The following is a 25,983-nucleotide window of genomic DNA, read 5'->3' as shown; positions in this document are numbered from 1 at the left end:
CTATTTGCGCAAGTGTCCACACACATCAATAGGGTAGTTTATGTGTAATACTGCTATTTGCGCACGTGTCCACACACATCAATAGGGTAGTTTATATTGGTGCACGTTTCCACTCACACCAATAGAGAAGTTTATATGTAATACTGCTAGTAGTGCACGTGTTCACACACATCAATAGAGTAGTTTATGTGTAATATTGCTACTTGCGCACGTGTCCACACACATCAATAGAGTAGTTTATGTGTAATGCTGCTACTTGTGCACATTTTCGAACACTGCTAGTAGTGCACGTTCCCACACACTCCAATAGTTAAGTTAATCATGACTGTATATGTTTATCAGAGTGTAAATTGTCACTAATGTTGCCACACATAGGGGTATTACGATGCTAATTTCAAAATGACTTATAAATACGAGTTCCAAATGTATTAATAAAAAAATCAATAAACATTATATGCGAGAGTGTCAGACTTTTAAGTATGACATAGGTGTCTATATCCATTCATAACATTGTGCCTGCCATCACGATGTCGCACAGTAACTGGTACTTACATTACAGACACGTCTAAGTCGCCAAATACATGACGCAATAGCGTCGCACAAAGACGAAGCCTAATTACAGAGGTTATGAGTTGAGTTGTGTTTAACGCCGCTTTAAAATATGTAACTTATTGTTACTAATTGGCATGTAAAACACTTGGAGCACAAGCATCTAATGCAATAATGTTCATTTATAAGCATTTAGAAGAAATATGTACATTACGTTTTCAGCAGACTGTTTTAATGTAACATTGCAACTGTTTAATTTTTCCATCCTCCCGAGTGTGACTGACTTGGATTTAACACCGCTTTTAACAGTATTCCAGTTATATCACGGCGTGTCAGCTTAATGTGGGAGGAAAGCCCGAAGTGATGCAGGTCCGAGATGTTTACCACTTTGGTGAAACCCACGAGCACGGGTATGGTGCTGACAAACCTAGAAACATAATCGGGGCGAACCGGGATTCGAACCCACAATCATAGGTTTCTGGTGTGGCCAAGGGACGCAACTCTGCACAGCGAATCGCGGCGCCTTAGACGACTGGGCCACCCGTGTCCCCTACAGAGGTTATATATCCACGTTGGTACATAACTCTACCGCCGCTGTTGACACAACGCGTTTAACGGCCTCTTTATAATCATGGTCATTGGCCGTGGAAGTCCATCTCTTTTTCAAATGGGCAGAAACCGCCATCGGTCGAAGACCTTGGGGATTTATCGAGTATAACAGCTTTAGATGAATGCGTAGTATATTGCAGGTCGGCATTTGGGAATAATTCTTGAATGTAATGAACATGATAAATGAAGGATTACAGTTTATCGACTTTACTTAATGATACTAACAGTACGAGACATAGTAGCTCGAAGTGCGTATACATCTGAAGTTATCAAGTATAGGCTTGTGCTGTAACATTTTGCCTTCTGTCCGTATACAGCTAATAGCGGCGTAAATTACATACGCCAAGGAAGACATGGATCAACTACTAAGGTCCACGGAGGGTTGACCTTGTGGGTAAAGTGTTGGCTTGCCATGCCGGAGTTCGCTTTTGAATCCCCATGGGCACAATGTGAGAGGCCAATTTCTGTTGTCCCCCTCTCGTGGTATTGTTGGGTTATTACAAATAAGCGGCGATAAATCCCTCTCTTATGAAAATTAACACCAGGTGTTCGCGAATTGGATATTACCTGGACACTGGTTAATGCGACGAGATGATTAGACAGGTGGAACCAGAACTTATGTAGGGTGATGGTGCTGATATTCTGAGTCGAATGTCTTAACACCGTTCACAGAATATCGCTCAGAAGACATGTGGATTCAAATGCTCCTGTAGCATTAGAAGTACTGGTCGAGCAACAGTAATGTCATAATTAACTTTTGCATTCATCTCATCTTCATCACACGCCCATCTACTACTCTATCGACCATTCATCTCATCTTCTCAACCTTTATTAACACGCCCATCTACTACTCTATCGACCATTCATCTCATCTTCACAACCTTTATCAACACGCCCATCTACTACTCTATCGACCATTCATCTCATCTTCACAACCTTTATCAACACGCCCATCTGCTACTCTATCGACCATACATCTCATCTTCCCAACCTTTATCAACACGCCCATCTACTACTCTATCGACCATACATTTCATCTTCCCATCTTTATCAACACGCCCATCTACTACTCTATCGACCATACATCTCATCTTCCCAACCTTTATCAACACGCCCATCTACTACTCTATCGACCATACATCTCATCTTCCCAACCTTTATCAACACGCCCACCTACTACTCTATCGACCATACATCTCATCTTCCCAACCTTTATCAACACGCCCATCTACTACTCTATCGACCATACATCTCATCTTCCCATCTTTATCAACACGCCCATCTACTACTCTATCGACCATACATCTCATCTTCCCAACCTTTATCAACACGCCCACCTACTACTCTATCGACCATACATCTCATCTTCCCAACCTTTATCAACACGCCCACCTACTACTCTATCGACCATACATCTCATCTTCCCAACCTTTATCAACACGCCCACCTACTACTCTATCGACCATACATCTCATCTTCCCAACCTTTATCAACACGCCGATCTACTACTCTATCGACCATTCATCACAACCTGTCAACCTGACCACCTGCCACTCTATCCATCCCATACTTTCTCTATATTGCTATCAGTATATTCATTTAACATTTCGCATCCTCTCAGCATACCAATATCATCTTGACTTCCACCAATCACTCCACCACCCTTCATATCTGATCTTCTCAACATACCAATATCATCTTGACTTCCACCAATCACTCCACCACCCTTCATATCTGATCTTCTCAACATACCAATATCATCTTGACTTCCACCAATCACTCCACCACCCTTCATATCTGATCTTCTCAACATACCAATATCATCTTGACTTCCACCAATCACTCCACCACCCTTCATATCTGATCTTCTCAACATACCAATATCATCTTGACTTCCACCAATCACTCCACCACCCTTCATATCTGATCTTCTCAACATACCAATATCATCTTGACTTCCACCTACCACCCTACACATCTGATCTTCTCTACATACCTATATTATTATTATTATTATTATATTGCTTTATACATTTACATATCGGAGGTATCCAGGTACTAGTATCTTCTCAAATGCGGTTTTATTTGTTCCCAGACCAGTGTATATTTTGAGTGCACAGGATGTATTTACTATACACTAAAGGTAGTGACAACACTGTAAAGACCTGTAAACATTGTTGGTCCCATGGCTGAATAACAACCCGGTCACTAGCGGGATTCGAACTCAGCACCTGGTGCTTGCTAGACTGGCGCTTTTGACTGTCTGCTCGCTATCATCTAGACCACTCTATCACCCCTACATAGCTGATCCTCTCGCTACAGTCCTGTCATCCTATTGACCGCCATCTTCTCAACACATCAACACGCCCGCATCACACAAACTGACCTCCTAACTACACGCCCCCAGTGCTAAATTCGAAAGTGCATTACCTCCGACCGGCATACCACTGAGACAGACCCACCCACTACACAGCAGATTAATACACCCTTGTTCATTATTGCACACATTTACCCCTGGGTAAGTCGTCTACTTGCCACCATCTGATGGTCTCTGGGGTCCTGTTTAGTGAGCCTATTAGCTGGATATATTGTGTTAGGGACTCGTCCGAGTCTGAGTAGCGACAATTTCAACATGACACGAACAGCCGTATATATGCAGATCAAATCAGACCTCAGAAGACGACTTAAAGCTCAGATGTATCAATAGGAGAAACCGCGTACAATGCTGATTGGTGACGCGGCTCTGAAGCCACGTAAGGATTGTGCTTGCTGCATACATGCACATTGCATCAATCGTAATATCGACGGCTCATTTAGCTATGCTTTATCGTGTATTTTTCTTGAATACAATAGACCGCCACCGTGGTCTAGTGGTAGAGCGTCCGCCCGGAGAGCGGAACGTCCGGGGTTCGATCCCCGGCCCCGGCCGCGTCATACCAAAAGACTTTAAAAGATGGTACCTGTTGTTACCCTGTCTGGCGCTCGGCATTAAGGGGCTAAAACAAGGACTGGTCGGCTCGGTGTCAGTATACTGTGTCTGAGTGGGGTATTCATGTTAAACTGCGGCATGGTATCTCAGTGAGCTAGCACTATAAATCGGCATCAGTCCGGACTAGTACAAGCAGCCACACAAACACACACACGTACATGCACGTCGCTATATAAGTGCAATAATCTTGGACGCGACGTTAAACCCCATTTCACCTCACCTCACCTTGAATACAATAATCATAAAGTGTTTGTGTATTTACTTTCTATACGATAATAACGCCAGCATATTGATTCTGAGTGATTGTTTAGTGTTCATTTCTGTTACAATCTGGAATATTCTAACTATATCACGACGGCCTATATCACTGTCTCATAAATAAATAAGGAGTCAGACGAACCACTGGTTGATAGCATGAGCAAAGTTCGATGACATACATTCAGCCGAGTAATACGTTATATCATTTCTCGTATGAAATCTAACTATCTGATTGGCCAGTCGTTGTTTTGCAAATACAGATAAAAGTTCGTCGGCCCGGTAGGACATCATGACGTTATAGTGCTTCATATGACGTCATCTTCTCGTCACGTCAATATTGTGACTCAAACATATTTCACAGAAAGGAAGTTGCTTGACATCCCCTTGGGGACGAATTGTGCGCATCTTCTTGCTAATCGGTTTCTTAATGAATCGGAATTTCTTCTCGGATTGGCAACATCAAAGCAAAGGAATTTGATGATCTGATATCGTTCAATAATGGTCAATCAACCAATTTACCTAATTTACCCGCCTGAACAAGAAATAAAAGAGACTAGTGTAACGGCCTCATCTGTAAAAAAACCCCATTAAACTTGCTATAGTTACGGGTTATGATGTGGGTAAGATATGGGGCCACTCAAAAACATCCCATATAGCCACCACCAATATGGCCGCCATGGAGGAATGACACCTTAACATATTAAGAAAAATAAACATGTATTTACTCAACGGCGCATCTGTATAGAATATGATTGTGACAAAATATACATTTTTTTATTCTTCGGCATTTCTTTATGACTTATATCTACCAATATTTTATACTCATAGGGTCAAAAACAAAATACTCTAAGAACAGCATTTATTATTATTTATAGTATGGTATTAATAATATCAGTTTTGAAATATGCTGTACATCTTTGATGTTTTTGGGGTTGGTGAAAATTAAATACGATCACAGTCGCCACCACATTTGCAGAGTTGTGTATAAATGAACTGTGCCATTTGCAAGTCTTTGAAAGGCATTTAGAAGTGATGAAGAAGTAAGTACATACTCCGAAACGTTGTGTTTCTCATATAAAGAAGTTGACATCCATAAATTCTCTTCCTTATTTGCACCTTGCTCTCTAGCCTCTTTCTCAATCAGAACTACATATCAGAAGCTCTTGGCTTGACTTAGAAGCTTGTGGTAGTGCAGTCCACAAAGGTGTCACAGCCATGTGCTACATATCTTACTAATCCCGCTCAGTTGGTGTGGGAGAATAAATACAGTTATTATGTGTCTCCTTTCAAAGAGTGCAGTGACAGAAAAATGTGCTTCACCCAGAGTATTGACCGGTCGGTGACCTTTTGTCTCCTTCTCGATACTATGCTCCACAGTAACTGTAGTTTAGCCTCCTGCTCGATGTCCTACAGTAGCTGTAGTTTCACTCCCTGCTCGATGTCCTACAGTAACTGTCGTTTCACTTCTGGCTCCTTGTCATACAGTAGCTGCAGCTTCACTTCTTGCTCCTTGTCCTACAGTAGCTGCAGTTTCACTTCTTGCTCCTTGTCCTACAGTAACTGTAGTTTCACCTCCTGCTCGATGTCCCACAGTAGCTGTAGTTTCAGTCCCTGCTCGATGTCCTACAGTAGCTGTAGTTTCACTTCCTGCTCGATGTCCTACAGTAGCTGCAGTTTCACCTCCTGCTCGATGTCCTACAGTAGCTGTAGTTTCACCTCCTGCTCGATGTCCCACAGTAGCTGTAGTTTCAGTCCCTGCTCGATGTCCTACAGTAGCTGCAGTTTCACTTCCTGCTCGATGTCCTACAGTAGCTGCAGTTTCACCTCCTGCTCGATGTCCTACAGTAGCTGTAGTTTCACCTCCTGCTCGATGTCCTACAGTAGCTGTAGTTTCACTTCCTGCTCGATGTCCTACAGTAGCTGCAGTTTCACCTCCTGCTCGATGTCCTACAGTAGCTGTAGTTTCACCTCCTGCTCGATGTCCTACAGCAGCTGCAGTTTCACCTCCTGCTCGATGTCCTACAGTAGCTGTAGTTTCACCTCCTGCTCGATGTCCTACAGTAGCTGCAGTTTCACTTCCTGCTCGATGTCCTACAGTAGCTGTAGTTTCACCTCCTGCTCGATGTCCTACAGTAGCTGCAGTTTCACTTCCTGCTCGATGTCCTACAGTAGCTGCAGTTTCACTTCCTGCTCGATGTCCTACAGTAGCTGCAGTTTCACCTCCTGCTCGATGTCCTACAGTAGCTGCAGTTTCACTTCCTGCTCGATGTCCTACAGTAGCTGCAGTTTCACTTCCTGCTCGATGTCCTACAGTAGCTGCAGTTTCACCTCCTGCTCGATGTCCCACAGTAGCTGCAGTTTCACTTCCTGCTCGATGTCCTACAGTAGCTGCAGTTTCACTCCCTGCTCGATGTCCTACAGTGGCTGTAGTTTCACTTCCTGCTCGATGTCCCACTGTAGCTGCAGTTTCACTTCCTGCTCGATGTCCTTCAGCAGCTGCAGTTTCACTCCCTGCTCGATGTCCTACAGTAGCTGCAGTTTCATTTCCTGCTCGATGTCCCACAGTAGCTGCAGTTTCACTCCCTGCTCGATGTCCTACAGTAGCTGCAGTTTCACTTCCTGCTCGATGTCCTACAGTAGCTGCAGTTTTGGACCTGTGGAACCATACTGTCTACTGATTTTGGGTTTACGCCGCTTTTAGCAAAATATTTGGGGGATTCAGAGCAACTGAGCTTCAAGTAGTTCCCATTTGGGAATCGAACCCGGGCATTCGGCATGACGAGCGAACGATTTTACCACTAAGCTAACCAACCGCCTTCTTAATAATGAAATTGTTGGCTCCAAATAAAGAGATCGTGTACACAAAATGGAGTCTAGTCATCCTAATGTCAGTTCCAAAATATAGCTGGATCAGTTAGTCTAGGCGTCCCACTTCTCAATAACCCATTTCTATGATAATTCTAAATTCCTATTCACATATTCACGAACGAATATATACAGCTTACAAAACTAATCATTTCGTCTTAATATATCCCAAGACAAAACTCTTTTATCTTCGATAGGCATAGGGAATAATTTGTCTTGCGAGAATAATAAATTCATCTTTGTAATTAGCTCACAGCAGAATGGGGGACATAAATATCTGAGAACAGCATGGGGTCAGGGCGCCGGGACATGTAAGTATCTAGCAGTTGTGTGTAATCCTGTGGGATGGATGGCGCTGTGTCATCTTGGTTTATAAACTTTTTGTAAGAATTATGTTGATTGTTAAGCGCAAGAACTTTGAGTCTTTACATCTGCCTGTGATATATAGCAGTGTTTTTGTTTGCTGTGAGGTGGAGTCGAGGCAAGACAAACAAGCATATAACTACTACTACTACTACTACTACTACTACTACTACTACTACTACTACTACTACTACTACTACTACTACTACAGATTCGAAGACTTCACAAAAGAATAATGTATTATTACTACTACTCCTTTTAGTTTTACTATAACTACTACTACTACCACTCCTATTAAGACTACTACTACTGCTACTGCTGCTGCCACTACTACTACTACTACTCCTACTGCAGATTCGAAAGCTTCACAAAAGAATAATCTATTATTACTACTGCTACTTCTACTTTGAATTTTACTATAACTACTACTACTACCACTACCACCACTACTACTACTACTACTACTACTACTACTACTACTACTACTACTGCTACTGCTGCTGCTGCTGTTACTACTACTACTTCTACTACTTTAAGTTCTACTATTACTACTACCACTACTACTGCTACTACTACCACTCCTATTACGACGCCTACTACCACTACAACCATCATCAATACTACCAGAGTTGTGTTTCGCCTGCTACTAATATCTGATCCTATATTCAAACCTGAATACCAGCTACAATCGGCTTGTGGGGGACAAGGAGTATCTGATGTATGTTAAGAGGTCTTATGACAACATTGAACCATCTGTACGCCTTGACATAGTCTTCCGGCGTCGGCGAGGAGAGAGGCCTGAGAAACACTTCTCCTGGGACCACGTGACTAGACCAGATGTCTCAAATAGAGCCTCACCTGGAAGCAGACTGCAGAATCGACGTCCGCGACAGCTTTCTGCGTCACTACAGACTCCGTACGCGTCTTACTTCCCCCGTGACGACGTGGGGAGATCGGTCGTGATTACGTTTGTGCATGTTTCAAAGCTCACCAAGTAGTTTCAGAATTCCATGTAACTTTTTGAGCAATTGCGTTTTTACTCTAGGGTTTCTATTTTAATTGGGTTATTACATTTTTCATATGGCAACCAATATGTTTGCACTCATCTATTCATCACTCTTTTGGTCTTTTTTCCCAAAAGAGTGAACATTTTAAGATTTAAAAAAAAAATGAAAAAATTGCTTTAGATGCATATAACCATGATAACTGTTCTAACAATATAGGCTTGACTCGGAAAGTAAATTGTAAGTTTCGGAAATTAGCCTCTTTGTACGCATGCTGAAAAATATTAATTGGGTATGTACGCGTGCTGTTATACTTTTAAGTTTTTCATTTAATGCATGCTTTTCTGTACACAATGTAATTGAAAGTAATTCGGTTTTGAATATTTTGGGGGTATTTTACGCAAATACGCTGCTTATCTGTAGCTCTGTTAGTTTTGAACTGATGAACTGTGATAGATACGCTACCATACCTTCATGCTAAGCCTGTTTCGAATGTTGCGAGGCCAAATATAATCATCCAGTCAAATTACGTTCATCGGTAATGCTGTGATAGGTGAGTGTGTGAGAATGGTTAGAATGGTTGCTAAATGTTTAGCAATATTTCACCAACATCACACCGAGGGACACCAGAAGGGGACTTCCCCCATTGTTCCCCATCTTCCTGAGGCAAGAGCGTCCACTAGCCTTTTATCAAAGTCTTGTTTCCACCCTTGCCACATCAAGCCCACTTTCCTGAGCTAAGATGATTGGACTATCTCACATATCGATAGTCCAATCAGAGAATGTTTCACAAAATCAACATCCACGACTAGTACACCTCTGTCTGAAAGTGATTTACCGCTGCCTGTCTTTGTTGACACGAATATGTCATCTTTAAACCCCTCCAAACGATTGCCTATTTTTTTGTGTCAGGGATGAAATCGCGAATGTGTACGTTATCTGATCGACTGGGTCCTCTCTTATGGTCGTCGCCATCTTTGTGAAGCTGTACGAGATACGAACAGCGATTTGATTGGATGTCGCGTTTTCATTACAAGGGGCACAACTCTTGATCTACGCGAGGCGGCGCTAGAGTCGAGCCAGGAAAGTGGCCTTGATGTGGCAAGGGTAGAAACTAGGCTTTGATATAGGCTAGTGGACACGCTTGCCTCGGGAAAATTATTGCAGCCATGTAGGGAATCGAACCCGACTTGACGAGCGAACCTTTTAACCACTTGGCTACCCCCATCCCTCCGTGCTAGGTGAGTGAAAAGCGAGATGGAGACAGTGACGCCACTTCTGAAGTAAAGCTATGGTGGTGACTGGGTCCTGGGCCACTTGCACAAAGCGATCTTAGCGCTAAGATGATCGTAACTCCCAAACTTTAACATTGACTTACAATAGTCGTAGCACTAAGATCGCATTGTGCAAGTGGGCCCAGGTGTTTATCATACTTGAATTGGGGTATTATAACCTGTATCGTCGAGGATGGAAGCTACCATTACGCACACCACATATCGAGACACAGACTACCGAGAAACGTACAAGCAACTGTAAGATGTGTGTCACACAGTTTTTACTCGTGTTCCAAAAGATAAAAGCAACAAAACCCTTTCCATGATCAGAAGAAATCTTTGCTAAGAACAGAGTCCATTTACGATTCCGACTATTTCATAAGCACGTGTTTATGAATCACTATCAGATGGTGATAACAAAAGGTGTTCGCGAAAAGGTGACCGTATCCTGCTCCACCGGTGGAACCCGTCACAAACACATGGAAAGGCAAGTCAATTATTCACCTAAAAAATCAGGAACATATGGTACAAGTCAAAAAAGGGAATTGCTTCGGACATCATATTTGTTACTGCCGCTTCAAATTTGGAAATGTCCTCCACATGTCTACCATAACACTTTTTAAAAGCTTTCCTGAGGCCTTGAATAGTGTAACCCTGACCTCACAAGAGTCATTTTACGCACTTTGAAATCTTCGTAGAAAGAACATGTTCCATTGTACGTCAAACGTTCTGAAATGTAGACACCAAAGGCGAGAGCTACTGTAATATCACTCTTATTGACAGGCTGAGGAATAAAATGTAACTCTTCCGTTTATTACAGGTGATACATGTGTATTGTTTTGCGACGGAATACAACGGAATCATAAAGAAATTATAACAGATTGCATGGGAATAAAAGCGACGAAAATATTTCTATAAACATAATAGTCCATTATGAATAATCCATGTGTTTATGAATTACTATTAAATAGTTGTTATACCAAGTGTTCATAAAAAAAGAGAGCGTATCCTGCCACACCGGTGGCAACTGTCACAAACACATGCAAAGACAAGTCAATTGTTCACCTGAAAAAAATACATGGGAACATATGGTACTGGAAAATAGGAATTGCATCGGACATCAGTTTAGCACTGTCCTCAACGTGTCTAACATAAAACGTTTTGCAAGCTAAACTCAGGCCTTGAATGTTGTAACCTTGATCGAACAGATTCTGAACAAGAGTCTCGTGATGCTCTTTGAAATCTTCGTTGAAAGAGAATGCTCGATTATTCGTTAGAGGTTGTGAAATGCTTTGCAAAAACTTCTAACCAAACTTTGCACATCGATTTGTTGAATCATACCTCATTTAACCGGACAAAATACACTGTCAAAATCCTTATAATTAAATTCCACAATGAAAACAAGTGTTGTCAACAATAATTTAATCAAAAACAATCTATAAATCAAAGCAGACAAATTCGACGAGATTGATAAACATTCTAGATGTTTGAATACATGCTGTAGCGTGACATGAATCAAAAGTGATCAATTTATGCACACAACTTGACACGCCCACAAAGTCACTAGCCAATCAGTGGAGAGTAACATCAAACAAAGTTCATAAGACCTGTCATTCAAGACAAGGGACGAGAAGTAGAACTTGAACGAATCAGAACAAATAGATCAGGTTGGTTTCAAATGACAAGAGCACTAACCGTCATATTCAAACATTCCAGGGGAGACATTGTTGCAAAAATACGAGTTATTTATGAAACTTGAAAGCATGAAATTTGTGAAATTGAGATTGTACGATGCCGTTGTATCTGCAGTGAGTGAGGAAGACGGCGGTATTGTTTTGTTGTTGATATGTTTGATACCAAAAAATATACCGAAATGTTACTAGGCATGATGATACAGGAGAGCAGAAAGGGAATTCCGGCGACTGTAATTGGGATTCCTCGACATTCCGTTGTGATAAAAGTAGTCCGCTTTGTTGTCAAATGAATCTAATAACACGTGACCATTTCAGCTAATCAGAATGCAGGAAAGACAATGAACACACACTTGAACACCTGGAAGTTTCATTTGAAATTTAAGACGTTAGCAAACCCTAAAAGATCCGAAACATAGCTATGATTTAATGTCTTTTAGCAACGTTTTTCAAGCAATAAGATTGCAGCACATAGTCCAATTCATTCTACCATTCCCTCGCGGGGTATCCGGGTGAGACTATAGGTCCCAAGTAACCTATGCTTGTAAGAGATGACTGAATGGCCCGGGGTGTCACATCACTGTATCCCAGTTTACAACACTCGCTCACTCACTCACTCACTCCGCCACTCACCCAACCACTCACACACTCACTCCGTCACCCAAACTCACTCACTCACTCAAAACCCACCAAGCCACTCACTCACTCACCCACTCACCCACTCACTCACTCACTCACTCACTCACTCACTCACTCACTCACCCACCCACCCACCCACCCACTCACTAACTCACTCACTCACTCACTCACTCACTCACCCACCCACCCACCCACTCACCCACTCACCCACTCGACCACTCACTCACTCACTCACTCACTCACTCACTCACCTTCATCAAAATGACGCACCGTTATAACTGAAACCCTACAGCATAAAACACAACTCACGGAGCAGGTTCCACCGCTTTCTCATTCTGCGTTACAAACCACTGATAATTGATGTCACATCGCCATATAGAAATCCACCTCTCAAATTCACTTCGGAAATTGTTAAACCATATTGTCCCGCGGCTTGTGAGCGCGGAACTCAATCCTATTGTTCATTGGCTGAAACGGTACTCTCATCAGCTCTCCATGCTCGCAATCTGTTTGGCTGATTCTACTGCGAAGCCGCCAAGGAGATCTGCCTTATAATGATACATCGATTTGAGCTGAAGAATTATTGAATTCAGTGATGCGGAGTCCTCATCACAGATATTACATAACTAATTCTCTCCGCGTGATATAGTCCATTAGCCGTAGCACGGTGTAATGTTCCGCGTGTACGTACATCAACACGAATGAGCAAAAGCTTCACGCCACTTCTCTCCATTTCACTTCAGGCATTAACGATAAGTCCATTTCTAATGCTGAAAGGTCATATGTCATAAGTGTCCTATTAATGGTTTACAGTTCGAACAATATTAGTACTCTAAATTTTATTTTCTTAGTACTATTTTGAAGGAGTTATCATCCCCCCAAGCATCTTCAGTACCAGTCAAATAAAAACTCACTCACTCACTCACTCACTCACTCACTCACTCACTCGCCCACTCACTCACTCTATTTTATAGTGATTCCTTAACACAATCTCATAATATAGTCGGAATTGTACTAAGGACCTTTTGCTGAGATTTCTTATGGTCCTTGAAATGTTGTTTTGTTTGGTGAGGTGAAATTGGGTTTAACGTCGCGTCCAAGATTATTGCACTTATATAGCGACGTGTATTTTGTTTGGCTTTTATTTAAATCAGTTATTGTATACATGGTATCAAAGTCGTACGTTGCCTGTACTCGGAGTAATATGAACGTTCCAAACTCTCAATGCATATTGAAGGATGAATTGTTTTCGAAAAACTGACGGAGAGTGAGTAATACTCGCACACCTCAAAAGTAGGGCGGTTTGAAAGCAGTGTGAAGAAATAGAATGTCAGCTTCATATGGAAGTATTTAAGCTTAAGGGGCAGTGGGGAAACATAGTAGTTAAAGTGTCCGCTCGTCACGCCGGAGGCCCGGGTTCGATTCCCTAGATGGGTACAATGTGTGAAGCCAGTTTCTGGTGTCCCCCGCCGTAATATTGCAGAAATATTACTAAAAGCGGCGTAAAACCATACTCACTCACTGGAAGTATTTCAGTTTTTTACAGCGTTTTTTAGAGGGGTGGGCTAATAACGGTTGTTTTAGATAACAATTTTCCATCCACATCACAGCTACCCGAAATCTATCGATTCGCGACCAGACAATCCAGTGGACGATAGCATGAACAAGGCCGGACGCCATCAGTGAACAATAATGTATAATCGCACATTGAAGCAATCATATCTACACCGTCAACCGTGGGATTTAAGCGGCCCCGAAATCCCCATTAGGGTGACAATCTTTCTTTGGTCAGGGCCCTTTAGTTACGGGAAGCACTGACGGACAATCGCATCTGGCATCTGATGGGGTTTCGACGAGTTTCATGGATGTAATACCCAATCATCCGTAAGTAAATGGATTTAAAGGATTCCAGAAAGTTGACCATTGCAACCCCCACAGCATATCATTTTGTAAACTTGATATTTGCATATTCCTTTTTAAAACGTCTTCATGATCATCCTCACCCCATCCCAACAACGGTACAGTTTGGGTGTTCTAAAAAGTGCTTCTGTGCTAAGATTCTGATCCCGCAGCAAACAAGCACATATAGGTTTTGACCGTTAGTGCATAATGGCGAGTGATGCATGCTGGGAAAAGTATGGTATACTCTAAGCGACATTCTCGCGATCTCGACGTTTGGAAACAAAGAAAGTGTGCAACATGCTCGAGATTCTGCCAAATCTTGCGTTTTCGTGTGTTTGCGCATTTAGCTTGTTTCTAAAGATCAAGCTGGCGAGAAGGCGAAATGTCGAAAAGGCGAGAATGTCGATTACAGCGTTCCATAGAGGATACACCCGCATGATTGATTCACTAAAACTCAAAAGTTGATGACTGGCAGGTGATTGCGATAATTTCTCGAAAAAACATTGGGTTATTTGGCTATTAGCAGGTCGTTAAGGTAATAATGACTAAATGCCGAGTTCCGGTACTACACAGAGGTAGAGCATAATTAAAGTTTCGTAGATCCACAGCCTGGTTCCCTGGGTATGCTGCGCTGGCGCAGAGCAAGCGCAGCATACCTAGGGGACCAGGCTGTGTAGACCCAGTGACTGTCTTTTCAAATACGAAATTTATTTGAATATAGTTTTTCACCAAAAACCTGCAGCGAAAAAAATCATTTTCCATTGACATTCATCGAAAGTGATTGATTTTAAAGCGTTGTTTCCAAACTCGCATTCGGCCAAAAAAAAATAGCGTTTATTCCGAATATTTCAAAATATATAAAGCTTGAATATTTCCCAAATATTTTTTTTCTAAACAAGAATACCTTGTTTCAAAAGTTTGGTAATAGAGGATCAAGACATCACACGGATTATCCACAAGGCACAATCCACAAGACAACGCAATCCGGCGCAATCCACATCCCGAAATATACCTTGAAACTTTGGAAAGTCATTCGATGTTATGAACTAGATGTCACTCCAGAAATAGATTGGTTTCACAGTGACCCATATTTCAGCTAAATCACAGCGTGTCACCTTGATGTCGGAGGAAAGCCCAAAGTGATGCAGGTCTTTGACATTTACCACTTTGGTGAAACCCACGAGCACGGGTATGGTGTTGATAAACCTTGAAACACAACCAAGGCGATCCGGGATTCGAACCTACAATCATGACTTAATACACACCTAAAGGACTCTGACTTGCAGTAAGTTGTGCCCTTGAGTCGACATAGCCAACCACTTCTTGTGTGTAATGAACGTTCATTCGATGCCATTTCCAACCTTTGAAATCATCACAGCTATTTCTACCGACGTTGGTCGTGTTACCTTTAAACAAACTCACAGTGAGCCACACAATTAAATCCAAGGACAATGTAAAAAATCGCGTTGAATTAAATAGGGACTGTCCGTGTCCTTAGGCGATAACGAAAGGGCGCCATGAAATCAGTATAACACCAGGTCTAGACACGTCTCGTGGGAAAAGCAGCAGACCTCTTAACCAGACGGAGCCTGGCAGATGATATGTTATTGTGTTTTAATCTCTTTCAGAGCGGTTTAAAGACAATTGATGATGTAAGTATCGCGACCAAATTAGCCACAAGGCCATGTGTGAGGAGGCCTTGATGTAAGCTGAACCAGTGAGTCCTCGAGAAGGCCTTTATCTGTGTCGAAATTGTTTCCCCGAGAGCGTTCAGGTACAAGTCCCCATCCTCCTCAGCTTCACACATTGTACCCATGTCGGGAATTGAACCCGGGTCTTCGGCGTGACGAGCGAACGCTTTAACCACCAGGCTACCCACCGCCCCTTAGGTGGACTGATGTTCACTTGGTGTAAATAAGTATTTTTATTATTTGCGGATAGTTGCTAAGGCATAAGGTTGACTAAAGTTGAGAGACTTCTTATGATTAAGGAAAGGGATTGGTTGCCTTTAGTTATAGGTTGAACTATTATTTTGTAGATTATTTTTATATGACTTCCTGAAAAACATCCTGATGTTTTACGTTTATTCAAAATTTGTGTATGTTATTAACAGACAAGCCTCCAGCAGTTTATAGTGGAGTGAGTGAGCAAGGTTTTATTAAGATGTCAGCAACACTCCACCAATACAACGAAGAAGGCAAGGATGGGCCACGCGCAATGTACCAATGTCGGGAAACGAACCTGGGTCATCAGCGTGACGAACGAACCCTTTACCCATTGGGCTACACTACAGCCTATTTCTTTCATGACTACGGATCATGTACCTATGAGAAATGAGGACGTCTAGATTATACAAAACTGTTGAATTTCTCGCAACCGGAGTAAATGCCAGTTTAACGTCATTTTCTGACGTCAAGGAAAACACAGTATGCTTGATTCCAGCCAAGGGATCATCATTCGATATCTTAATAACCGACTATTTAACTATTTCGCATTGTGTTGGGATTACTGGACCATAAAATAACATCTCAAAATGAGATGAAGCTCCGGTATTCTATGTCCTAATCTGAAGTAAGTGTCCCATTGTTTCCCCGGAGTCTGGGAGTAAGGTAACGCTGGTCCCCGAGCAGTCGCTGAAACCCCAATTAATCTTCCAGTTTATGCCAAATCAGATGGACATATCAACTTCCACGTTATGTTCAGGCACGAACTTCTATTACATGTCTACTATTTCCTGAACGGTTGTGTGATTCTCCTCTAGCGGATTACTGACGTCTCTGTGAGCGTGGTACTGGGAGGCTTCAGCACTTTTAGAACAAGAACTGGCATTGAGCATCTGATCATGACACCCAGGGTGGACGACAGGGGTGGTATGAATGTACCAGAATACAAAACATGAATATAGTGTCTGGGATTGAATACGAATGACATGACATATTTGTGTTTGTTGCAGGGGACGACTGCGTGAGACGTTGCTCATAGTATCACTCACAGGTTTGTTTGCCGAGTCGATTATTCACAGATTGGCGTGGTGTAGCTGGAATATTGCTGAGGCTTGCAACAACAAGAAAACAAACGAACAAAGCAAATACGCCATGCTTAGGGGTCCTTTTCACACCATGGGCCGGAATGCCTCTTTCTCATGTTGCCGTTTTAAACTCGTCATGCTAATAAAGGGCTCGCATATTGCGACTCTGCGTCGAGTGCCGACTCGTGTTTAACACGAGGCAGTTGGTACATCTTCTTTTGATTTGTTTGTTTGGTTGTTTGTTGTTTTACGCCGGATTCAGCAATATTACAGCTATATGAAGGAGGTCTGTAAATAATCGAGCCTGGGCCACGCAATCCAGTGATTGACATCATGAGCATCGATCTAGGCAATTGGGATGCGATGACATGTATCAACCAAGTCAGCGAACCTGACCACCCGATCCCGTTAGTCGCCTCTTACGACAAGCATTGTCGCCTTTATGGCAAGAATGGGTTGCTGAATACCTATCCTACCCCGGATCTTCACGGGTAGCATCCTCTTTTGAGTAAACCAAGGTTAAACAACGGCAACGAATTCCGAAGGACCGCACGTACACACTGACACAGCATCAAGTAGTTGAGACGGTATATCAAGCTGAATGTCCAATAATCCAAGTTCACGTCAAGAGGGTTTCCCTTCACCAGACTAAACAAATCGAATGGCTTTTTTGAAAATATATGCAATAAAACACCACCATTTCCATAATCATAACCAGAGTTCCTGCTATCGTACCATACCGTTTTTTGGTTTAATTACTATATCACAAGCATGTGTATCACAACGACGAATAATTATCAATCAAATAATAATGATACCAGGTGTTCGCAAAAAGGTGACCGTATCCTACCCACCGAATATTTTGATGCGAAGTCGAAATAGGGTACTGCACAGGATATAAGTTTGGTCATTGGTCCCATTTTGGTCAAATTTGGAAATGTCCTAATGTCTACCATAAATTCTTTGAAAGCTTTACTGAGGCTTTGAACGTTGTAAGCATGGTGACCGCCTCCGTGGTCTAGTGGTAGAGCGTCCGCCCGGAGAGCCAAAGGTCCGGGGTTCGATCAAGCAGCCACACAAACACACACATGTACATGCATGTCGCTATATAAGTGCAATAATCACCTCACCTGTAAGCATTGTGATACAACTAAGCATGAGTTGCATGACGCTCTTGAAATCTCGACATATAGAGAAAGTTGACTGTTGGGGAGGAGGGGGAGGGGCACAGGTGGCCCAATCGTCTAAGGCGCCGCGATTCGTTGTGCAGAGTTGCGTCCCTTGGGCACGCCAGAAACCTATGATTGTGGGTTCGAATTCCAGTTCGCCCAAATTATGTTTCTAGGTTTGTCAGCACCATACCCGTGCTCGTGGGTTTCACCGAAGTGGTAAAGGTCTGAGACCTGCATCACTTCGGGATTTCCTCCCACATTAAGCTGACACGCCGTGATATAACTGGAATAGTGTAAAAAGTGGCGTTAAACCCAACTCACTCACTCACTCACTCACTCACTCACCTGAAGAAGGAGTTAGACTTCCTGGCCAAATTCCCTTGCTTTGATTTTGCCAATCCGAGCAGAAAGTCCAATTAATATACATAAAGAAACAAATCAGAAGGGGAGCACGATTGGTGCCAATGGGGATGCCCCCTAGTCGCAGTAAAAAATGTACCTATTTAGCAAATTTCACACAGATATGATCTGTGAGAAAGTGCAGCATTTCCCCATATTGTTTTCAAAGTAGACTTCAGATGACATTTGCTGTCTGTTCTGACAAATTGTCCTAAACATTTTCCGATAGAAATTTAACAATATCTATGGTCACCAAGTTTAGTGACACATGTCCCATGGATCAAGGAATTAAGGACTTCCTGCAGTTTTTCGTGTGAGACAGTGGTGAACACAGTTGAAAAAGCAAATGTTTTGATGTTTTGACGGAATTAAACATCGGTTTTTTTTCTACAAAGTTCAAGCAAATCCTTTGAGGTTTTGAGAATCCTCGTGATATTAATTCCACTTTCGTCAGTTTCTTTCTGTGAATATGAAGACAGTCCTGTGTTTGTACTCAGATTATGGTTAATCTTTGAGACATGAGATGCATCGCTCTTTGTACTGATTTTTATGGTGCTTTGGAATACTGTGCAAAAGGGGAATGGACATGTCTTGAGGTTATATTGTCAAACTAAACTCAAATTCGGAAATTCTCTTGGGCGTAGGAGTAGCCTAATAGTTAATGCGTTTGCTCGTCACGCTGAAGGCCAGGGTTCGATTCCTCACATGGTAACAATATGTGCAGCCCATTTCCGGCGTAATATTGCTGGAATGTTGTGTAAAGTGGATAAACCACACGAACTCATTCTTTTACTTGATGCCCGCTATGTCGTGTTTACTGCGCCACCATTAAGTCTCCTCTAAAGACAAACATAGGTTGCTGGGGACTAGCTCTAACCTGAAACCCCAGTATAGTATTATGTGGTATTTATTCCATGTTTCGTTGGGGAAATGTGTCTGCAGTTCGTGTTTCCATTTTCTAATACAGTAAACTACGGTTATAACGAACACGCTTATAACGAACTGATGGATAAAACGAACTTACTTTTTGGGTCCCAACTATTTGCTGTAGTTATGTTGTATATGTGCTTATAACGAACTACGGTTATAACGAACGAAAATAAGTAGTCCCTTTGAGTTCGTTATAACCGTAGTTTACTGTATATTGATTTTTTTGCGGCAGTGTTCCTCAATTAACGTTTATAGTTTATGATGAATGAGTATTTAATAATGAATATGCTTGGGTTGGTTAAGTTAAATACTGATTTTGTTATCTTTAAAATGCAGTTTTACAAAAGTTTATTTTACAGTAACAGGTTCATGAATTTATTTCACGTAAGGCTTTGGGTGTCGGCAGAGGCAAAAGTCAATATACATGTTCTCCTAAAGAATGCATTTGTTTCAATATTATAGATTGTTCACAGACCTTTTTTTAGTTTGTATCTTGATAATTTTTCTAATCGATCAAATTTCAAGCGATAGGGCAAAGAAAGATATTTTCACAATGTTACTTTTGGCTGCGTTAAGTCGAAATCTGTATTCCATACACAAAAGATTCAGGAAAAACATGGCAAATATGCAGACCTCGCTTTCAAAATGTCACATTTACATCCCAAGTACCAAGTTGTCCGACCCCCTATTGTTCTTGGTGCCTTAGGTTTGGTACCTCCCAATCTGTTGACTGACATTGGGAGAGTACCCGGGTTTGCTACCAGGAATACAGCCCTTCTGACAATCTGGGTTATGCAGAAGGCTGCAGTGTTGGCACCTTCCCGAGGCAAGAGAGTTAACAGACTATAAAAGTCCAGTTTCCACCCTTGCCATACTAGGCTGGAATTATGGAGTTACATTTTGGCTGGACTAACGAGTCTTTGCATAGTCCAATCAAAATCGCGCACAGAAATCGAAATCCGGTTCGTAAAGTGTCATGCAGATGTCGGTCGACTGCAGGATTTGCAAAGCATGTGCACCGCTAACTCGTTGTCAACAAATATTTTCTAAATCTTTTCATGCTTTTAATCAAGGTGCTCACGTGATTTGATGCACTTCGCGATATAAGACTCGTTTGATCACAATATAGATCTTGATTATCAATCAGATGGTCTTGACTGGGCGCCACCGTTTTGTTTGAAGCAAATGCAAGTGATACGAGAGGCTGAATCTGATTGGTCAATAGGAAAGGCATAGAAAGGACATAACTCGTAATAGCCACTGGTGGCGCTACGATCGAGCCCAGTAATTCCAGCCTAGTTCGGCAAGGGTGGAAACTCGACTTTTAAAATCAGTTAACTCTTTTGCCTCGGGAAGATGCAGTGTTTGGGAGTCTTCACATTCTCTGAAAAGGTCCTGAGCTGATGATGAGCCTCACCAGACCGACTGTGCCAGGATCAACCCAAACCCTCTTTGCTGCATTTTTTAATTTTAATCTGTAATTAATAACTGCCATGACCGTCATATAGGCACCATGAGCTCAGAGCAGTCGATAAGGTTTGCCTGAACACGACCTTGACCTTCATTGAAACTAGGAAATATCATTTTCAATCATACAACTTTTAAACTTCTCCCTTACTCAGACAATCTCGTTTTGAGATCATGGCGAACATGTAAGCACTTTATGATACCACTACACGATTGCTGCACGTTTTCATAATTGCTTCGACATCAGTTATTCGAAGATCAAACAGCCAGCTTGTCTCTCACACAAGTCCACACTGTTCTCATCCCAATCAAAGAAACACGACAAAATTAATGACGACACATGCGCACATTGTGAAACTCTTTTTTTTCAGTTCCACGAAAAGAGAAAATCGCAATCTGTTATGAAATTCCTACATCTGTCTATTTTTTTTCCAATTAAAACAGTTTCTATCAAAGCGACATGCCAAAAATTCGATACGTTGTCTGTGACAGGAGCGCACCCTAGCGGCGACGAGCGTTAACTGATCAGTCAACATAGGCCCATTAATTTCGGGAACTATGGATGTCGGCAAAAGCCAGAAGGACGTAACGCATTTGCAAGAAGTGACAGATGATACGACTATATTGAGAAATATTGTTTTAAACTGGTTAAAAAGAACAAGGCTGGTTGACGAGAATACACCGTAATGCATAGAGACAACTAATTTCATATGAACGCGACACACATACATCATCAAACGTATTATATCCACTTCTTCTGCATGAGATGATGAATGATGATGTCACCTTTAGATGAGAAAGTGCTAACATGGAACTGTATAATGATGGTGTAAAAAGCGTTTGATCAATAGTATGTTAGGTTTGATGAAAAATGACAAAAATAGTTATTCGGTGCTCAGCTTTAGTTGTCAATGCTGAAATAGCATCTCTGAACCTACATGGAACTTTGATACGACTGTTTTGTTTTACATTGATGTGTTTGTCTTTTTTACATTTACACATACGTCTCATATTGGATGGTATTGATACGTGCCTACATCCAAGCTGCCCTTGAAGATGCGGGTTTGAACTGGACTTCATCAACCAATTGCAATGCTTGTCGTAAGAGGCGACTAACGGGATCGGGCTGTCAGTCTCGCTGACTTGGTTCATGCATGTATTCGTATCGCAATTGCGTAGATCGATGCTCATGACATCAATCACTGGATTGCCTGGTCCAGACTCGATTATTTTGCAGACCGTCATCATATAGGTGGACTATTCCTGAGTGCGGCGTTAAACAATAAAGAAAGAAACAAAAACAGCCTAGTTTTGTGGAACCGATAAACGCAAGAACTCGAGTCAAGTAACTTGAAGACAATCCAGCAATGTGACAGTGTACTATAAATACTCGAGTCTGGACTACACAATCCAGTGGTTGATATCATGTACATCGAACCATGCCGTCGGAGTACGATGCAACGCAATGAAACATGTCACCCAACCAGGCCACCCGATGCATGAAGTCCTTTTTTTATACCAGCATAGGGGGCGGTCGGTTAGCCTGGTGGTAAAAGCGTTCGCTCGTCACACCGAAGACGGTTCGATTCCCGGCATGGGTACAATGTGTGAGGCCCATTTCTGGTGTCCCCCGCCGTGATATTGCTGGGATATTGCTATAAGCGGCGGCGTAAATCCAAACTCACTCAGCTCACTTTACCAGCATAGGTTGCTGGGGACCTTTTCTGACCCAGAATAACACCAAAATATACGTGTGTCATGTCTCGGCAATCAAAATAATATAGCTTAACTTTCTTTCCAAAATAATACCACTAAATGTAAGTTAGAAAAAGAACCTGAGAGCAATTTCAGATCGGCACATTTAGTTAATCTAAGTTCTGATATCGTCGGGACATTTATTTATTTCATCGTTCTGATTTGGTCAAATATAATAAAAGTAGCTCAAAAGTCACCGAATTCAATGCCTCATCGAAAATGAAAGTGACACTGAGTGTTCACTACTACTTCTACTACTACTACTACTACTACTACTACTACTACTACTACTACTACTACTACTACTTTTCCTACTATTACTACTACTACTACTACTACTACTGCAGATTCGAAAGCTTCACACAATTATTAAGTATGGAATGGTATAGGTACAGTTGATGATGTATGTAGATTAATCAGGGCTGGACTTACCTGAGTGTGCGAACGTCCACCAGGTAAATCTGTCTGTGTGTCAGTCTCGTGACCAGTTGACAAGTCCAGGTTTTATACCAGCATGGAGCGCGTGGCGCGTGCACTGGGCGCGAGCTGGCTGTGTGTGAGTAATCAATGCGGACTTCCCGACACGAGTGGACAGAGACGCCGAGAGGGGCGGGGCAGACAGTGCGGGGTCGGGATCGATTGGGTGTAGCAGTGAGGTGACTTGAAGGATATATGAAACGGTGTCGCCAGTGGGCGTGGCAGGGAGACGTTTGACGTCGGAGTCGAGGAATGATGAATAAAATAAAACACTGAGGAACAAATGGGCGTGACAAGTTTCGATTCTGTGAACGTCAGTACCGTGTCACGGAGAAGTCACGTGGTAGACATGTCGGCTGTAGACATAGGTAGAAACTTTTGACTTAACAACCACTGATGTTAAGACACGTCAAACAACTTGTGTGTGTGTGTGTGTGTGCGTGCGTACGTGCGTACGTGCGTACGTGCGTAGGCGTGTGCGTGTGCGTGTGTGTGTGTGCTTGAGCGCCCGTGCGTGTACGTTTGTAAGTAAATTTTGTGTGCGCGTGTGTGTTTGTGCGTGTTTAGGTGTGCCTGTGTGTTTTTCTGTGTTTGTGCGTGTGTGTGTTTATGTCTGTCTCTGTGTGTTTGTGTATGTATGTGTGTTTGTGTGTGTGTTTGTGTGTGTATGTGTGTGTTTATGTGTGTGTTTGTGTGTTGTTGTTTTTTGTGTTTGTGTGTGTGTGCGTGTGTGTGTGCGTGTGTGTGTATGCGTATGTGTGTAGTGGTGGCTTGGGTGATCAATTGGAATCAGTATTCTAAATAGTCGTAGTAACGAAACACGTCAGCATATACATTAATTTGACGTATTGTTCCTTCGAGGGTATTTATCGTTCTTTTCTTGGCGAACCTGGTCGCCGTATGACGTCACTATGTACTACGCCACAATTGGCAAGGATACAATTGGATACAAAGTTGAACAAGAAGTTCACGTGAGTGTGAGTCAAGATTCAACTTATGCATGGATGAGTTCCAGATGGCTGCGGCCACACCTCGGCCGGGGGTGAGTGACATGTGACCCTGGGGTAAGGTGTCAATGCCTCCCATGTAATGTCACTACAGCATGTAATGAGACAGTTAGATGCTTGGGTTTATGATAACTTAGCACACATGATGGTTCTACTGTTATGTTAACGAGGAAGATGAGGGCCATCCAGCTGATGATGGTGACAGTCGGTACTCCCCTGGCAGTGATACAGCGCCTGGTTCTGGGTGGTATTGATTGGACACTTCATGTAGTATCTTCACGTTATTCTACCTGTGTAGGATGTTTCTGACAAGCCGCCGTTACAAACAATATGTATATATCAGCATTAGGCGTTTCCAGTTTACAAAACAACTTTAACATACCTTGCCGAAAAAACTGTTGATACTAATTTAGTCGATAATATAATTTTATGAAAAATAAATTTAGCTGAATATTATTGCAATGATAGATGGCAGGTTATGAAACTGCTAAAATATATTCTAGGCAGTTTAAAAGCAATGAAGGACAAGGTTGTTTCCTGATATAGAGACACCGGGGTTATGTTTTCTGATATAGAGATGCGGAGACCATGTTTCCTGATACAGACAGACGGGGACCATGTTTCCTGTTATAGAGAGGCGGGGACCATGTTACATGATACAGAGAGGCGGGGACCACGTTCCCTGATATTGAGAGACCGGTGACATGTTTCCTGATATAGAGAGGCGAGCAGCATGTTTCCTGATATAGAGAGGCGATGCCATGTTTCCTGATATAGAGAGGCGATGCCATGTTTCCTGATATTGAGAGACCGGTGACATGTTTCCTGATAAAGAGAGGCGAGCAGCATGTTTCCTGATATAGAGAGACAGGGGATATGTTTCCTGATATAAAGAGGCGATGCCATGTTTCCTGATATAGAGATGCGGGGCCAAGTTTCCTGATACGCAGAGACCGGTGATGTGTTTCCTGATATAAAGAGGCGGGGCCATGTTTCCTGATATAGTGAGACCAGGACCATGTTTCCTGATATAAAGAGGCGGGGCCATGTTTCCTGATATAGACAGGCGAGCACCATGTTTCCTGATATAGAGTATTTTTTGATGAAAAGGCGGGACGTGTTCTGTTACATGAGTCACGTCTTAACTGTATGAAAATGTACAAGATAATTCAAATTTCAACCCACCAGCGTATTTCACTAATTTTAATGCAAAGCGTGTCAAGTAGATCATATGTAAAACAATATACAAACAGACACATATTATTCATCCTGTATACTTTGTGTTTGTTGTTGATCATGCTGTCATTCAAACGCTATCCAGATCATATCGAAAATACTGATACGCCACTGTGACAAACCTAAGTAGGCAGATTATCAATATAGGAAACACTGAGACTTGTCATACGGGACAATCGATTGTTCAGATTTGTTTGTTTGTTGTTTTATGCCGCACTCAACAATATTCCGGCTATGTGACGGCGGTCTGAAAATTATCGAGTCTGGACCAGGCAATCCAGTGATTGACATCATGAACATTGATCTACACAAGTGGGATACGATGACATGCATCTTAAAAGTCAGCAAGCCTGACCACCCGATCAAGTT

The 25,983-nt window shown here is 42.2% G+C and overlaps 2 protein-coding genes across 2 annotated transcripts in view; both read right to left on the bottom strand.

Annotated features, from left to right (window-relative positions):
• The window catches only part of LOC124129543, a 35,492-nt gene extending 12,014 nt beyond the window's left edge, over positions 1–23,478 (bottom strand). Inside the window, exon 1 of the mRNA XM_048388569.1 lies at positions 23,327–23,478. The gene's annotated coding sequence lies outside the window, so the exon portion shown is untranslated. The remainder of the gene's footprint in view (positions 1–23,326) is intronic.
• LOC125374625 (mucin-22-like) lies at positions 5,883–12,575 on the bottom strand. Its single transcript, XM_048385626.1, has 2 exons — positions 12,551–12,575; positions 5,883–7,045 (listed from the first exon to the last, which is right to left on the bottom strand). Exons 1-2 carry the CDS (start codon positions 12,573–12,575, stop codon positions 5,883–5,885), a joined length of 1,188 nt encoding a protein of 395 aa, XP_048241583.1.
• Positions 23,479–25,983: the final 2,505 nt, after the last annotated feature.

Source organism: Haliotis rufescens, unplaced genomic scaffold (assembly GCF_023055435.1).
Source record: "Haliotis rufescens isolate VD_foot unplaced genomic scaffold, xgHalRufe1.0.p SCAF_10, whole genome shotgun sequence".
Lineage (NCBI taxonomy): Eukaryota > Metazoa > Mollusca > Gastropoda > Lepetellida > Haliotidae > Haliotis > Haliotis rufescens.
The sequence above is the reverse complement of the archived record's forward strand: the minus strand, read 5'-3'. Positions and strand labels throughout refer to the sequence as shown.

Excerpts from the sequence above, each read along its gene's own strand:
- LOC125374625 (XM_048385626.1), bottom strand. The coding sequence starts at position 12,575 with ATGAGAAAGCGGTGGAACCTGCTCC. Across the intron at positions 7,046-12,550 it reads AAAGCGGTGGAACCTGCTCC|CTACTGTAGGACATCGAGCA; the intron begins GTGAGTTGTGTT and ends CCAAAACTGCAG.